At 42.7% G+C, this 15,842-nt stretch overlaps 1 protein-coding gene across 4 annotated transcripts; it reads left to right on the forward strand.

Annotated features, from left to right (window-relative positions):
• The first annotated feature begins 8,412 nt into the window (after nt 1–8,412).
• LOC311510218 (zinc finger and BTB domain-containing protein 8A-like) lies at nt 8,413–15,104 on the forward strand. Of its 4 annotated transcripts, none has more exons than XM_084609726.1 (4): nt 8,413–8,619; nt 9,685–10,676; nt 12,973–13,142; nt 14,330–15,103. In XM_084609726.1, the coding sequence occupies exons 2-4, from the start codon at nt 9,716–9,718 to the stop codon at nt 14,654–14,656; spliced, it is 1,458 nt and encodes a 485-aa protein (XP_084465852.1). In that variant the 5' UTR covers nt 8,413–8,619; nt 9,685–9,715; the 3' UTR covers nt 14,657–15,103. The 4 variants fall into 4 exon arrangements, with proteins under 4 accessions (XP_084465852.1, XP_084465851.1, XP_084465849.1 ...); XM_084609725.1 differs by having other exon boundaries at nt 8,609–8,708; nt 12,973–13,088; nt 14,330–15,104; XM_084609723.1 differs by having other exon boundaries at nt 8,609–8,708.
• The last annotated feature ends 738 nt before the right edge of the window (nt 15,105–15,842 follow it).

Raw genomic sequence — 15,842 nt, forward strand, 5'->3', positions numbered from 1 at the left:
CTGAGTCAGGATATTTGATTAGATGGACATTTATCTATCTCCAGGAGTGGTCAATAGCAGATGCTTCAAAAGAAGGTACAAAACCCCTGTAATGGGCAGGTCTGGAACAACCTGCTCACATGAGGGAAATTTCTTCCCAACACTAGGCAGTTAGTGGCTGGCTGTGTCCTGACGCACAAGGGTTTCTACAGTTTTAAATACATTTATCCAAGATAATGTAACCAGATGTTTTTATTTGTCATGTCTAGTCCATTTTGAAAATTTTATTAAGCTATGAGACTATCTTGAGGCAGTGATTTCAACAGGTAAACATGTTTTGTATTTTAAAGTATGTTTTATACTTGCCTTTTTAATTTGATTTATTCACATATTTTTGTACTGCAAAACATGGTAAACAGAAGTGCCTGACACTCTTTATCATTCATCATTTTACATACTTTATCATGTTCCCTCTGTTCCTTTTCTAAATGTAAATGGTCCTAATTTTTTAAACATCTCCTCTCATGAAAACCTTTTGCTTCTAATCACTTTCTTTGCATGTTAGGTAGTAATGTCATACAATTCTTCTCCAGAAGCCCCCTCTCTTTATGCCCAGAAAAAAAACCATAGCCTGGCTGAGCAAATTTTAATGGAAATGGGGCTGATACCCTGCTGGCTTCATAGGACTGTTCAATAGAAAAAGTAACCTATCTGGCAAAATCAACTGATTGTAATACTCCCTTCTTGGTACTCTGCCAGACTACAGATAAGTCAGCTGACTTCCTGCACTTCTAAACATCTTGAGAAGCTGTTCACAATTGTCACATTGACTTCCTCTCCTGTCAAGGACATGACTGGGATGTTAGCGGTCATGCCTAATGGTCAGAGCTACGGGAGTAGCCAGGCCTGGAGGTTAGAGTGGAGCCAAGTTGGAGTCAAGATTCAGGGCCACAGGACATGTAGGGACAGAGGCAAGAGCAGAGCTGAGGGGCACAGCCAGGGGTCAGAAGCCAAATGTCAGATCCAATGGGTGAGCCGGAGACTTGGTCAGGAAGCGGACCCAGACTTCTCAAGGGCAGGGACAGAAGCAGGTACAGCAAGCAGGATCAAGTGCAGTTGCAGTTAGGGAATGCGCTGAGCAGTCAGCAAGGTCTGGGTATTGCTGGGTTAAACAGTAATTAGCTCTACCCCTCCATCAATTAGGTAGCCTGTTAAGATCAGCTGTGTCCAGTGTGGTGTTAGGAGACTGTCCCTGCTGCAACTGGCTCCTTGACAGTACTTCCCCCATCTAAGGGCGTGGTCTTTCTGGCTCCTTACCTTTCATCATGAGTATGAGCTCCAGAGCATGGACATTCCCTTCTGGTTCCCAAGGTTGTTCTTTGTGGCCATAATTCTCCCCCTCCACCAGGTAGTAAAGTCAATCTCGGATTCGCTTAGACTCCAGGATTTCTCAGACTTTGTATTCAGCCTGACCCTGAACCTTCATGGGAGGATAGTGGAGTGGAGCAGCCAGGGAAAGGATTTTCTGTGTAAGGTTTCAGGGGGTCATGCGAAAAACTGGGTGGACTTTCAGGGATTTGGGCAGCTGGCTTTGGCATGCTACCCAGCTGATTTGTTCAGTAATCTTGAATGGACCCATGTATTGACAGTCTAATTTGGCATATGGGCAGGAGGATTTGAGATTTTTAGCAGACAGACTTTATTCCCCCACAGTAAGTGTTGGTGCAACTTGGTGGCTTTGGTTAGCATGATGCTTGTATGTTTCCTTGGCAGCTTCCAGATGCTTTGTAAGTTCCTGGAGAACTTGGTGAAAGTGGATAATGAGATCTGTTGCAGCAGGAACTTGAGAGTCTGCAAGAGTGACTAGATTGAGACAAGGGTGAAAACTAATGGGTATAAAATCTACTGTATTTGGAGGTAAGGATCGAGTTACTGTAAGCAAATTTGGCATATGTCAGGAAAGTGACCCAGTCTTCTTGGCGGTAGTTAAGGAAGTATCGACAGTATTGCTCGAGGATTTGATTTTACCTGCTCTATCTGCCTGTTGGCCTGCAGGTGGTAGGCTGAGCAGATGAAGAGTTTAATTCCAGGAGTTTAGAGTTTGCCCCAGAACTGGCAAGTGAATTGTGGGCCCTGATCAGATACTATTCTAGTTGGCAATCTGTGGAGATGAAAAACATGGTTTTGGAAAAGGGAGGCTGTTTCCTCAGTGGTGGAGGGAGTGAAAAGAAATAGTGTGCCATCTTAATGAAGAGATCAACTGCAACCAGGATGACAGTGTAACCTTGGGAGCGAGGTTGTTCTACAATGAAGTCCAACAAGACCACACAGCAGGGCTGAGGTGGGGTGGGCAAAGGCAAGAGTAGAACAAGCAGTTTAGCATGTGGGCACTTGATCCAAAAGCACAGGTTGCAGGAGCTGACTTTTTTTTTTTCTTTTCTTCTTCCCCTCCCCCACATCACTACTCACCCCTGGCCATCAGAAACTTCATACCACCAAATTCTGAGTTTTATGGAAGCCAAAATGGCCAGCCACTGGCATACCCTGGCAAATTCTCAACACTTCAAGTCTGGGTTGACATTTTGGAATGTAAAAGCACTTCTCATGATACAGTAGACCATTGAGCAAATGGAAATCCGAGTTGAGCAGGGTGTCAGAGGTATCCCGCCTCTGACAGATTTTGGCCGCTTGCTGGTCTTTTGGGAGTAGCGTCTGAATAAGGGACAGCAAATCCTGGGCTGTGGTTCCACAAAATTAGCTGATCGTAGCACAGTGGCTCGGGAAGCAGTGTTCAGTTCGGCATATTTGTCCGTGTGGGAAAGGGCATCTGCTTTCCCATTTTGTGACCCAGGGTGGTAGGTAATGATGAAATCAAACCTGATAAAGAAAAGTGGCTAATGGATCTGCCATTGATTAGGATTATGGGCCTAAAAGATATTCTAAGTTCTTTGAATCAGTAAGACCTGGACTGGGTACCAACCCCCCTCCAAAAGATGTCTCCATTCTTCGAATGCTCTTTTGATTGCGAGCAGCTCCTTGTTCCAGATATCATAGTTTTCTCAGCAGTGGTTAGTTTGTAGGAATAATATACACAAGGATGGAGTTGGTTATGGAGGCCTTCATTTTGCCCATTTTGCCCTGATTGTGAAGTTTGAGGTATCTGCTTCCACAGTAAAAGGTTTGGCAGAGTCTGAACGCACAAGAACAGGAGCTGAAGTGAAACCTTTATTTAGCTGATCATATCTAATCATATCTCTGCCAATCAGACAAAACAAAATCATTTTTGGAGGAGTGCAGTTATCATTGACGCTAGCTGGGAGAAGCCTTTCATGAAGTGCCAACAAAAATTGCTAAACTTCCTTGACCTCCTTTTGGGGCATTCCACCTAGTGATGGCAGACACTTTCCATGGGTCCATTGTTAGGCCTCCTGGAGAAATTATGTAACTGAAGAACTTGTCAGTGTCCTTGTCAAATTCACATTTTTTCAGTTTGGCATAGAAGTCATTCTGGTGAAGTCGGACAAGGAAAACATGTTGCTTGTATGTTTCTTTGGCAACTTCCAGATGCTTTGTAAGTTCCTGGAGAACTTGGTGAAAGTGGATAATGAGATCTGTTGCAGCAGGAACTTGAGAGTCTGCAAGAGTGACTAGATTGAGACAAGGGTGAAAACTAATGGATATAAAAATCGACTGTATTTGGAGGTAAGGATCAAAGCTTCTGGTCTTTGAAGAGAAGAATATCATCTAAATAGAGAACAATAGAACCAGCATGTCCCAGAAAAATTTGTTTACAAAATGCTGAAATGTGGCCAGAGTGTTACACAGCCCAAATGGCATATCTAAATACTCAATGTCCATATTAAGTGTGGAAGAGCCAGAATTCCACAGCAAGCCTGGTGACTGGCCTATTCACCAGGCATAGGTTCTGAAGTACACTCTCGGAAGTGCAGGGACAATTCAGGTAATCGAAAACATGATCTTGGTCTGCAACCTCTGCAAGCTGTCCATTACCTCTGTCAGGAAGAGAGAAGCCCTAATGGACTTCAGCCTCACAGCCAAGCCCAGTCTTTGGTCTTTCTCTCTTGAGCTTCTCAAACTGTCAAGGACACAACTGGGCCATGGGTGGTCAGGCCTAATAGTCAGAGCCATGGGGGAAGCTAGTCTGGAGTTTAGAGCAAAGCTGAGCTGGAATCAAGAATTGGGGCCATGGGACATGTGGGTGCAGAGTTGACCGCAGAGGGTCAGAACCAGGGATCAGAAGCCAAATGCCTGAGCCAATGGGTGAGCTGGAGACTTGGTCAGGAAGCGAAGCCAGGGGTCAGAACCACGGGTGTCCAGGATGAAGAAGGGTAGGAGCTGAACTGGGCACAAGAGCAGGCGAGGCAGGAGCAGGCACAGAAAGCATGACCAACCACAGCTGCAGGCAGGGAATGCATTGAGCAGCCAGTGAGCTCTGTCACCGAATTAAACAATAGGTAAGTCTGCCCCTCCATCAGTCAAGAAGTTCTAGCTATCAGACAGCCCCTGTCGGGATCAGCTGTGTCTAGTATGTTACTAGCAGACTGCCACTAACTCCTACACCCACCCCAATTGGGTTTCTGTCCTCTTCACTCAAACTGCTTTCACCAAAGTCTCCATTGACCTCTTCCTGAGCAATTCTCCATGCCAGTATTCCATCTTGTTTTGACTTGATCTTTTCCACTCCCTTTTGATACTGTTAATCGCTCCCTTCTCATGGACATTCTATCCTCCCCTGGTTTTCTTCCTACTTTTTTTGACCAATCCTTCAGCATCTGTTTCAGCAGATTCTTTCTTTCCACTACTGCCCTCTATGGAGGACCCCCATGGCATTGTCCTGAGCCCCCTCTTCTTTTTCACCTACACTTTGTCATTAGGAGACCTCATCTATTTGCTCTCAGTTCTAGTGTGGCAAAATAGACTCCTCTTCCTCTATTCAATCTCTCATCACTCACTGGCATTTCATTGTAGGTGGCCTGCACTCCTTTCAAACTTCGCTGCCAAAACTGAATTCTAAACCTCTTCTCCACCCCACCCCACCCCCCATCTCCATTCCTGAGCAACACCTCCATTCTTCCTGTCACCTAATCTGCAATCTCCAGGTCACCTTTAATATATTTTTTTCACTGTCTCCCTGCACATACGGTCCATAGCCAAATCTGTCACTAAAATTCTGTCTTTCCTATCTCAGCAGCCTGATCACTTGTCCATGCCCTAGAATTTGAAGAAAAGTTTGGGGAAAATGACCACCAACCACAAGAGGAACGAGAGACAGTGAGCCTCCCTCTGACTTCTTAAAAGTGTATCCTACTTAGTGAGAAGTATAGAAATCAATGCAATGAATGGTGATTTAGTGGGTTAATGGACATAGTCCACCTAATTCTCAGTGGAAAAAATTGGTAGATACCACTGGTAAGTCTACAAACCTACTGTTTTCTCACACATATCCCATTGTCCTCTATATACCCATCACTTTTTATAAAGGCTAGACACACACCATGTTTAAGGGCATGCCCCAATTGCTAAATGATTAGTTGGGAAGAAGCTTCAGCTTTGAGCAATTTATTTCATAATTGTTCACTACAGGGCTTCTTGCTCCATCCTCTGAAGCATTTGGTGATGCTGCTCACTTTGAGTGACTAGACGGATTATCTACTGGTTAGATTCAGTATGTTAATTCCTATTTTCCTCTGTCTCCCTCTTTCTCCACATCTCTCTCTCTCTCCTTTCTTGGCATAATCGCAACCATGGTCACACAGGAGTACTAATTTGGAGCATCTTGCAGTATGCAGAGTAGGATCATGCTATTTGAACCATCTGTACAGTAGCTATGGTTCACAAGCAGGCTGGATGTTAAATCTATAACAGTCTCAACATCTGAAGATCTTTTAGTATGCAGATCTCAGCTTCATTGTTTCCAGGACACCTCTAACAAAATATGTTAGAAAGCAAATGCAGAGAATAGCCTTCATAATAATTTTTGTTTCCTAGCCTCAGAAGAGATGTTTGTTCTTGATTTTTCTTAACAAGAAACTGTCGTCATTTTAAGTAATGAACATACTTTGGACTTATATAACCTTTCAACAGAGTGTTTTAAAGTGTTTCAGGAATTGTTATGTAACTAACATCCTTCAATTCCAATCAGATTAATAGTTCCACAAAGGGTAACTTACTTAAATTGACTTTTAAAGATGAGTTGCAAAAAACAAAACAAAACCGGACACTAACTGAATAGAGTGATATGCTGAATTCCTTACATACTAAGGATAAGAGGAGTGTTCAGCAAAGTTATTTTGAATGCATCAGTTGCCCTGAAGCTGCACATTATTATTCCTTCTCTTTTACAATGTATTATATTATACCTGCTGTATAAGTTCACTGAAAGAGAGGCCTTTTCAAGACTAGGAGAAAAAGCACCTTTTTCTCAATCAAGTTATCTTAACTCTATTGAAAACCCCACTTAAAACTCGTTTCCCTTTGCACTGAGCAGTTAGCCAAAATTCAGGGATTTGCAGAGTTTTTAGGATCAGAAATTGGTGATATTGTTTTGCAAAAAACTACATAATATCTTGTTTCCCTGAACACCGTAACAAACAACAGTTTCTTTTCTCAGAAATCCCCAAGTCTGCCACTCCAATCCCCAAGAAACCACGTCCCTCTGCTTCCTTTCAGGGTCATATTTGCAACTCCTTGTCCCATCTGGCTTTTTGTCTCCAACACACACTACCTGTAGCTCATATCCTCACCTAGATCCTGCATTTCCAACCAGGGTTAGCACTCTATACAAGTTTCAGAGAGCAGCAGTGTTAGTCTGTATTCACAAAAAGAAAAGGAGGACTTGTGGCACCTTGGAGACTAACCAATTTATTTGAACATAAGCTTTCGTGAGCTACAGCTCACTTCACTGGATGCATCCGATGAAGTGAGCTGTAAGTCACGAAAGCTTACACTCTATACAAGTTAGCCTTGACCTGCCATGTGATGTGGTAGCTGGGGCAGTAGCCGCAAACCTTGTAGCTATTTTTACTACATAAAGGGGCTTGACTGCCCCTCCTTTTGAGCTTGAAAATGCTTGGCACACCCATTGGCTTCAAAGAGGCCTGAGATGGTCTATAGACTCAAGACTCCAACACAGGTAGCCATAAACACCTTTCAGCATAATTTGAATATAGGTTTTAATATTTAGGCTATAACTTGACCTGCAAAAATCAAACTAAAGGTGTTTGACTGTATCTATGTTGGTATTAAGTGGGGTTTTCAATTGATTTAAACTAGCTCCATTAAGCTAACTTAATTCGGGGCGGGGGGGGAGTACCCTTTTCTCCTAATCCAGACGAGGCCACAAGTAAGCATCAGAGAAATTAAGATGGGAGGTGGGGTTTGAAGACTAAATTAGGGTACAACAAAATAAGGTAAGTAAAACCATTTGGCTTCAGTGGACTATGGGGGTCAGACAACACTAATACATTGCATGATTTTGTTCTACATACAGTAGGAGGCACATGTGTGATTTCTGACCATTTAAAAATAAATTTAAATTATACACTGAGTGCCCAAATAGTTTATTTTGTGTCTTTCAGCATTTATAAACACTGAATCTAAAAAACAGTTGTCAGTACAGTACTTAAATACTTTTCAAACTAACTATAACATAGATTATAGGGATTCCAGCTGAGATGAAGCATTAAAAAGGGAATCAGCTGTCAATTTCTTAATTTATATAGAATATTTTAGGAATGATCAAGGAAGATGGGCAGAACACTACTACTACTGCGGGAACACTATAAAAGAAGGGCTGCATGATCTGAATACCCATTTGCTAAACCAAAATTATGGACAGAATGAAAATGACCCTTTTATAATTCTAGCAAGAAGTGTACAGCTGAGAACCTGAAACTTCCAAATCTCATCTACTAAATTGTGCTTCAATACAATCTCTCCCCTCCCTGTGTGTTACTAAGAATTTTTGGGTCATTATTTTATACAGTGCATGCATGTCAATTATCCATACTTCTGCAAAATCAGAACTAATCGTTATGCTAATGAGCAGAGGTTTTTATACCATGTTACTTGTCCAAGAACTGTTTCCAGTATTGTTTTTTTCAAAGAAAAGAAATACCCAACATCAAACTAGCACTGTCCTTTATTATGCACATAGTGACACCTGAAATACAAAGTAAGACGGATAAACTTTCGTGAGCTACAGCTCACTTTCCGATGAAGCGAGCTGCAGCTCACGAAAGCTCATGCTCAAATAAGTTTGTGGGTCTCTAAGGTGCCACAAGTCCTCCTGTTTGTATTTGACACGTACACTCTCCCCACCCAAGAAACCCTGGATATTTGACATTTTCACCTTGTTCAACAATGACCGCGCTCCCCCGGTTGCGGGAAACCGCGACATGGGCTCCCCGGGCAGAGGGCGGGTGCGGGGGGAGGGCGCCAAGGCGAGCGCAACCCGAGCGAAGCGGCAGGAAGCGGCCGGGCTTGTGCCCGCTGCGAGCGGAGCGTTGCCCCTTTAATTGTGTCCCCAGCCCTCGGGCGCCTCCGACCAGCGCCCGCGTCAGCAAGTGCCTTTTGTTTCTCTCCCCTTCGGCCCTGCGCGTGCGGGACCCGCAAACTGCGGTACAGTGACACGGAGCCGAGCCCGCAGCACCCCCAACCCCGCCCCGCCCCGCCCCGGCCCGGCGGCTGCCGCCCGCCGAACCCCGCCGGTAAGTGGCGGCGGCGCTGCCATGGCCCCGGCCCGGCCCGGCCCGGCCCGGCCCAGAACCGGCCGGGGGCAGCGGCGGGCTCGGCGGACCCGAGGCGGGCTGGGGCCCTGAGGCGGGCGCTCCCCGCAGCCGAGCCGCGCTCGCAGGGAGACCGAGGCGGGCGCCATTTGTAGCCCGGGCGCCGCTGTGAGGGGCCGGGAAGGGCAGCCGAGGGGCTGGCGGCTGCGCAGCGGGACGGAGACCGGGCAGGGGCGGCAGGTCCCGGGCGGAGCCGCACGAAGGGAGGCTGCTGGCCGCGGGGCTTAGAGCGCCCCGTCCCGTGGCCGGCTCACGGGCAGGCAGCCGGGCGAGAGAGGGCGGGTCGGGGGGGTGGTTTCCCTGCGTCGGGAGCCCGCCCGCACCGATCCCCGAGCGGGCGTCTCGCGCCGTCAGGCGGCCCGGGCTCCCTGTGCTCGAAGGGCCCATTCGGACGGGGCGTGCGGGTGATTGACAGCGTCCTCCGCCAATGCCGTGGTGCGGGCGCCGGGGCGGTAGTTTCTCTGGCCGGTGGCGCTGGCGCCCTGGTCCTGCGGTGCAGAGGGCGCAACCGTGCGAGCGACCGGGGCTGGAGTCGTAGCCCGGTGGCCTTCTCTCGGGCCTGAACCCTATTGAACCGTAACCCTCACAGCTGTGAAAGGGATGGGTCTTCTTTCCCCTTGCTGAATCCGCAACGGGGCTTGTAAAGTTTTCCAGTGAGTTTTTTGTTCGGTTTTAGGATATAAAATGCACAGAGCTGGAGCCTCCAACTGAGGCATCTCAGCTGCTCTATCAAAATAGTGTCTCTTCTCTCTTCCTTACGCTAACGCGGGCCGACCCTGCGGGGGGGGGGGCTACATGGTCTCACTGCATCCCTTTATTAAAGAAAAATGTTCTTGAAATTGTGCAGTAACTTGGGTTAAATGTAGCATGTCAAGATTGTAATTATTCTTTATTGTAGAGAGACGCTTCCTGTTTACCTTCTGTTTGGAATGGAGATTTCTTCCCATCAGTTTCATCTCCTTCAGCAACTAAATGAGCAGCGCAAGCAAGACTTATTCTGTGACTGCTGTATTCTGGTTGAGGGGAAGGTCTTCAAAGCACATCGAAATGTGCTGTTTGCCAGTAGTGGTTATTTCAAAATGCTCCTTTCCCAGAGCTCAAAAGAGACTAGTCAGCCAACCACAGCTACTTTTGAGGTCTTCTCTCCTGCTACCTTCACAGTTATTCTGGACTTTGTATATTCAGGCAAACTGTCTCTCACTGGGCAAAATGTGATTGAAGTAATGTCAGCTGCTAGTTATCTGCAGATGACAGATATTCTGAGTGTATGTAAGACATTCATTAAATCCTCACTAGAGATTAATGAAAAAGAGAAGGATCACTACTTCACCCTCTCAGCCAAAAGGGTCAACAGTAGATTAGACTGCCCACCTTTTTATAAGTCAAGAAGGAAAGTTAAAAGCAACCCCATCCGTTCTCACTTAATTCCAGATCAAAAGGCAGGCATGGTGAATGAAAATTCCTGGACCAATAGCAGCAACCACTCATCTTCACAAATGAATGTCCAACAGCAAGAAACACAATTATCCAAAAGAGGCCAAAAGCTTGGCTCAGTGAAAAAACACCAAAGGCGTCTTGGACTGTCACAGCCCCATGATTTTCTGAAATATAAATCAAACAAACCTGATGAGGCTAGTGGAAGTTGCAGTGCTTCAGAGACTAACTGCACTTCTCAATCCAAAGAGCAAATTCAGTTTGACACAGAGAATGACACTGCTCATACTGGGTACCGATGTGATCAAGAATCAAAGGTGATACCAAAGAAATGGTCTGTTGCTCACCTGGAACAAGAACTTTCAAGAACTTCCCCTGTGTATATGGATTTAAAAGCAGATGAACTGTATACCTCTATGCCCACAATTCTAGGTGTAATGGGTGGTTGGAATGAAGGTGAGAGTAGATATAATTGTATACGGTGTTTGTCTTGAGACTTTTCTCAGGGTTCTCTTGAAAAAGATTCTGGGTGTCTGCAAAACCTTGGGAAAGACACAATCATGTGTATATGCCCAAACTTTAAGCTTCATTACACTTCCTTAATTCAGTATAACACCTAAGGAATAAGGAGAGAGAAGCAATATAGTCTAGTGGGTAGGCATCTAAATTCTGAGCCAGAAGACTTGAGATAGATCCTCAGCTGGTGTGACCTCAGTGGAGCTATGAGACAGTTTTACACCAGACTGAGGATCTGAGCCCTAAACTGAGCCAGTTTCTATTCCTGGTTCTACCACTGATCTGCTGTGTGACCTCAGGTAAGTCACTTCATCCCTTTGTCCTTTCCCTCTTCCCCCTTGCTTTATCGGTCTTGTTTATTTAGAGAGTTCCTGCCCCAAAGAGCTTGCAGCTTTTCATGCTAATGTACCTATTGCACAATGGAACCCCAAACTTGGTACCACTAAGTGCTACAGTAATAGCTTGTGCATTTAAATTATTAGACCTACATCCTTCATATAAGTACACATGAGTTATCTTATTGACTTCAATGGTACTGTTCAGATGCATAAGTGTTTGCAAGATGGGGTTCGAGGTTTACCGTATGCAATCAACGGTAGAGATAATATAACAAGTACAGTATAAGAAGAAAGCAATCAGTGTGACCAAAAAAATTAACAACAATTTGCACTAAGCTATAATCACATTATTGATGATCCACACTTTGCAAAATGCAATATTTACTATTAAACATTTGAAGTCTATATTCATTCATATTGCATATATTTAAGAAATTTTGCAATTCACAGTAAGTTATGCTTGTCAATAATTCTGAAAGCAAAAGCTACTGAAACCGTTGAAGGTTCAGAAGCGTTCCTCAATGAGTTACGCTGCAGGAAATGTCTTAAACATTAGTAAAATAAGGAGTACCAAATGGGAGAGGGAAGAGAAGAGTTCTCTATATTCATGTGTACAATTTTAAGGGGAAACAAAACAAGTTGGTTTAAAAAACAACAATGGGGTCCTTATGACCAAAAGTCCATATTAACTGCTGTGGCAGTATGATTGCTGACAGGTTTAAATCTGCTTAGATCTGAGTCACAACTGTGCCTAAAGGAAATTTAGAAAACAGCTTAGTATAGTTTAGTAGTAGCATGGTGCACCATCACAAGTAAGAACCAGACTTGATTCTTGGGTTTAGCCTTTTCCTGAATTGGCACTGGATTGCCATTACTCCAAGGGAGAAGCACCACATTAGCCATTTAGCTGTTTCTGTCTTGAATGTCAGGCAGATCCCTTCTCCATATAAGGCAGAGAGGGAATTGAATGTGGGTCTCCTACATCTCATGAGTGCTCTTGCGACTGGGGTAAAAGTTATGATAGTTATCTTTCCTCCCACATGGGAGCTATTTGGTGAATTCATGTCAAATATGTGAATAATTTCAGGTTGACTGAAACTACATTTTTTGACAAACTACTCATCTGAAAAAAATTCAGTCAGCTCTACCTGGTACCAGCCTACTTACTACCTGAGGGATTGCCTCTCTCTCCATGCCTGCTGCAACTGCTGTGGTCATCAAAAGTGCTTTAGCTAGACCCTCTTCCTACCCCCTCCCCGCCCCCCCCCCCATTATAAAAGAGAAGAAATGTGAGGGCTCAGACTTAACTTGCTTCCGCACCCTTGGTCCAAAATTGTCTGAATTTGATGACTTTCTGGATATACTGCAAAAGACCTCTGTTTAGGAGGACTTTTGGAGAGGCTTAGAATATGCTTTCCTGAGGAACAGGGAATAGGTGGCTGGCAAAATTCTGTGGAATTTATTTTAATGCTGCTGAGATCTAATTGTATTTTTTGTATAAATTATATTAAGGCACATTGAGTCTTGGAATGTCGTCTTTATTTCAAATTAAACAAATATTCATCTGGATTCTAAAACATTATCTGAAGCAAAAATCCAATCTGTAAGCATCTGAAAACCTATGCATGTTAAGGCACCGCTGTATGTAAATAACCTAGTTTAGGGTCAGTCTGTCTAGGACAGAATCCGCTATCTAAATCAGTTCACCAAGTATTTGACTTTTTATTAAGTTGGAAAAATAATGCAGTGAGAGAGCAGAGAAGGAGGGTTGTGGTTGTGTTTTGGATTCTTTTCTCTCAAGTTACAGATTATAGGAAAAGCTAACTTTGCTTCAACAAATCTGTCTAGGGAAGAGACTATTGCTGTTTACCTAACTAATAGGATTTTCTCTGTAACAGATGATCTACCTAAGATGCAATTCAAGTGCCCCTTCTGCACCCATACAGTGAAACGGAGAGCAGACATGAAGAGGCATCTTCGATGTCACACAGGGGAACGACCTTATCCGTGTGAGGCATGTGGGAAAAAATTCACAAGATTAGAGCATCTACGTAGCCATTTCCAAACAGTATGTCATTTGACTAAAGACTGGTTTTCTTGAAAAATGAAATTATGTTCGCAACAGCAGTTTGTTGTCCAGAACCAGCCCCAGAGAGTCACTCATCTTACTGCTCTTCAGTGGCCAGTATAAAATAATTTAGTCGTCTCACTTGTCTCCGTTTAGGAACTGGACAAGCATCTATATCACAACACTAACCATCAAATTTACCATTAAAATTAACATCTTTGGTGGTAGCATAACCATGGCTTTTGTGGTAAAGAGAGACTGAACTACTCTATCTTGCCCCTAAATGTTAAGATGGATGAGGCCTTTTGGCACAATGAAAAGAAACTTGTACTGTAGCTGCATGTGCTGCACCTGTTATGTGCACAAATAGGACTGTACTCTCAAAACTTATGGACTTATTCTTCAGTGGAGACAAGTGCCTTTTACATGTAAGATAATATTTAGAAATAACAAACTGTATGATAACATAGCATTTTCTAAAAAAACCACTAAAGCAGTATTTAAAAGAAAGGGCCATAATAAGCACAACGGGTACAGTTTAGAAAAATTGTCTTCAAATGACTAAGATTGAGTTGTGGAGGAGAACAAAGTAGCCACAAATTGAAAGTAGAAAGCAAAAACTAGCTTTTAATCTACTTAAAAGTTGGAAAATGTGAGTGTAAATCACGTTTGAAGTGCTGAAATAATAGTGTGGCATTTTCATTACTTTTTTTTAAGTATCCCATCTTTATTTGTCTTGGTGCACACATACACAATGCCTATGTGAATACTTGGACCCAGTTAATAACTTGGTTTCTAGTTTAAATAAAAAGATGGTTGTAGCACAGAAGCAGTGCATCCTGTCCTAGGTGTGCATTTTGTTGCATAAACACATCTGGAAAGAAAAAAGCTTTCCCCTTTTGATAAGCAGATAGAATACTCATACTTCATTAGTTGTGTAAGAAACAAGATGAAAATCAAAGATAGTTAATGATCCAGTGTACTTGTACTATAGACTTTTAATAAATGAGTGCAGATCTGTTGGTTCTTGCTCTAGAAGTCTCATTTATAATCCCCTTATTTACTTTTAGGGTGATCTAATGCATTTCTCAGTTTATAAAAATATTACTGTAGATGTTCTTAAAGAAAAAACATTGTATTAACCCTTCTTTGGATGAAAGCTGATTTTCCATTTTAAATCTCTATAGATACATCAAGCCGGCAAACTAATCTGCAGAAAGTGTAAGAATCATGTCACCGACTTAACAGGACATGTGATTCAACAAGGAACAAGGCGCTACAGACTATGTAATGAATGTCTAGCTGAAGCAGATATTGACAGCATTCGTGATGACTTAAACGCAGAACATCCTCTTACTATCTCTCTAGGAGACAAAATTTCTGGGTGGCACTTGGATGAAGAGCACAGATCAGATGTAGAGATGGAGGATGAACCTGATAAATTTGTCATCCAGCAAGTTAATGATGATAACACAGATGAGACAGACGAAAAAGTGAAATCAAATCTTAGATAGTTGTATTTGGAGTGAAATCTGTTAGTGCTCATCTCATCACGGACTTACTACATCTTGCCAATTAAGAGACTATGATCTACTTAATCATTAATAGATCCTTTTTAACAATACTGCATGGGAGCAAAATAAGGTCTACAATCTAGTGTGCACATAGTTCCAGACATTCCTTTGTGTCCATAGGAACTTCTTTCCAACTACATTTTTTGCTACAATGTAAAGATCCCTGAAAGTTGGCCAGAAATTGAACATCTGGAGAGCTATTAAATTGACTTATTTTACGGTAAGCCAAAGACCACCTCAAAGTTCCTATTTAAATGAAAGTGTGAACCATTGCCTTTGTTAGAACAAAGTTGTTTAAGATATTCTAAAAGGCATTTCTTCATAGGTTTAATGTTCTGCCAGCTGCATCAAAGCAAGAACTACTGAATTAGTTACTATGAAAAACTTACTAAAGCCAGTAGTTAAAATACATATTTTCTGTAAATACTGTATTTAATCTATGTATACTTATGAAAAATGTACATTTGATACTTGTAATAAAATTTTAAAAACTAATTAGAATCTGACTAGTCTGCTTACTAGAATAGCATTTTCTCAAAAAAATGCTACCCCTTACTGGTTACAAGAAAAAGCATTTTTAAGAATATCTATATAGAGTAGGTTACAGGATAGAACAACTACATTTGGATGGAGTGAGTTGCATCCTCAAATGAACAGGATTCACACTACTGAAGCTTTTTAATTTAGACTACCTATAAACAGAGTTGCTTTAAATAAGAATATTAGAAGTGCAATCTTTACAAAGAGGTTTTTTTTTGTTTGTTTTTTTTTAAACAAAAAAAAGTGCTCAGGACTTGCATTAAACTGCCAGAGGGGATTGGTTAGGCACTATAGGGGAGGTTTTCAGGCACCTACAATTTAGGAACACAAGTCCTACTTTCAGTTGGACTTGTGACATAAATCCTTTCATGCATATTTGAAGTCTTTGTTTTCAGTCTATAAGATGTCCAAAGGCCATTGGGCACTCAAAGCAAAAACCATAGTATATTAAGTAAAGTTACAAGTGAGACTCTGAGGGCTAAAACATAAAATTTAAAATACAATTTAAATTTTAAAATTTTGTAAACTTAAATACAGATCATACTTCAAGAATTTTATTTGACTACACAAGGCAAATGGCAGTAGA

The sequence above is a fragment of the Lepidochelys olivacea genome (assembly GCF_965140295.1).
Source record: "Lepidochelys olivacea isolate rLepOli2 genome assembly, chromosome: 19".
Taxonomy (NCBI): domain Eukaryota; kingdom Metazoa; phylum Chordata; order Testudines; family Cheloniidae; genus Lepidochelys; species Lepidochelys olivacea.

Bases quoted from the DNA above. Each gene is read 5' to 3' on its own strand.
- LOC311510218 (XM_084609726.1), top strand. From the start codon at position 9,716: ATGGAGATTTCTTCCCATCAGTTTCATCTCCTTCAGCAACTAAATGAG. The intron at 10,677-12,972 runs GTGAGAGTAGAT...TCTCTGTAACAG, and splicing joins AATGGGTGGTTGGAATGAAG to ATGATCTACCTAAGATGCAA. The intron at 13,143-14,329 runs GTATGTCATTTG...AAATCTCTATAG, and splicing joins TACGTAGCCATTTCCAAACA to ATACATCAAGCCGGCAAACT.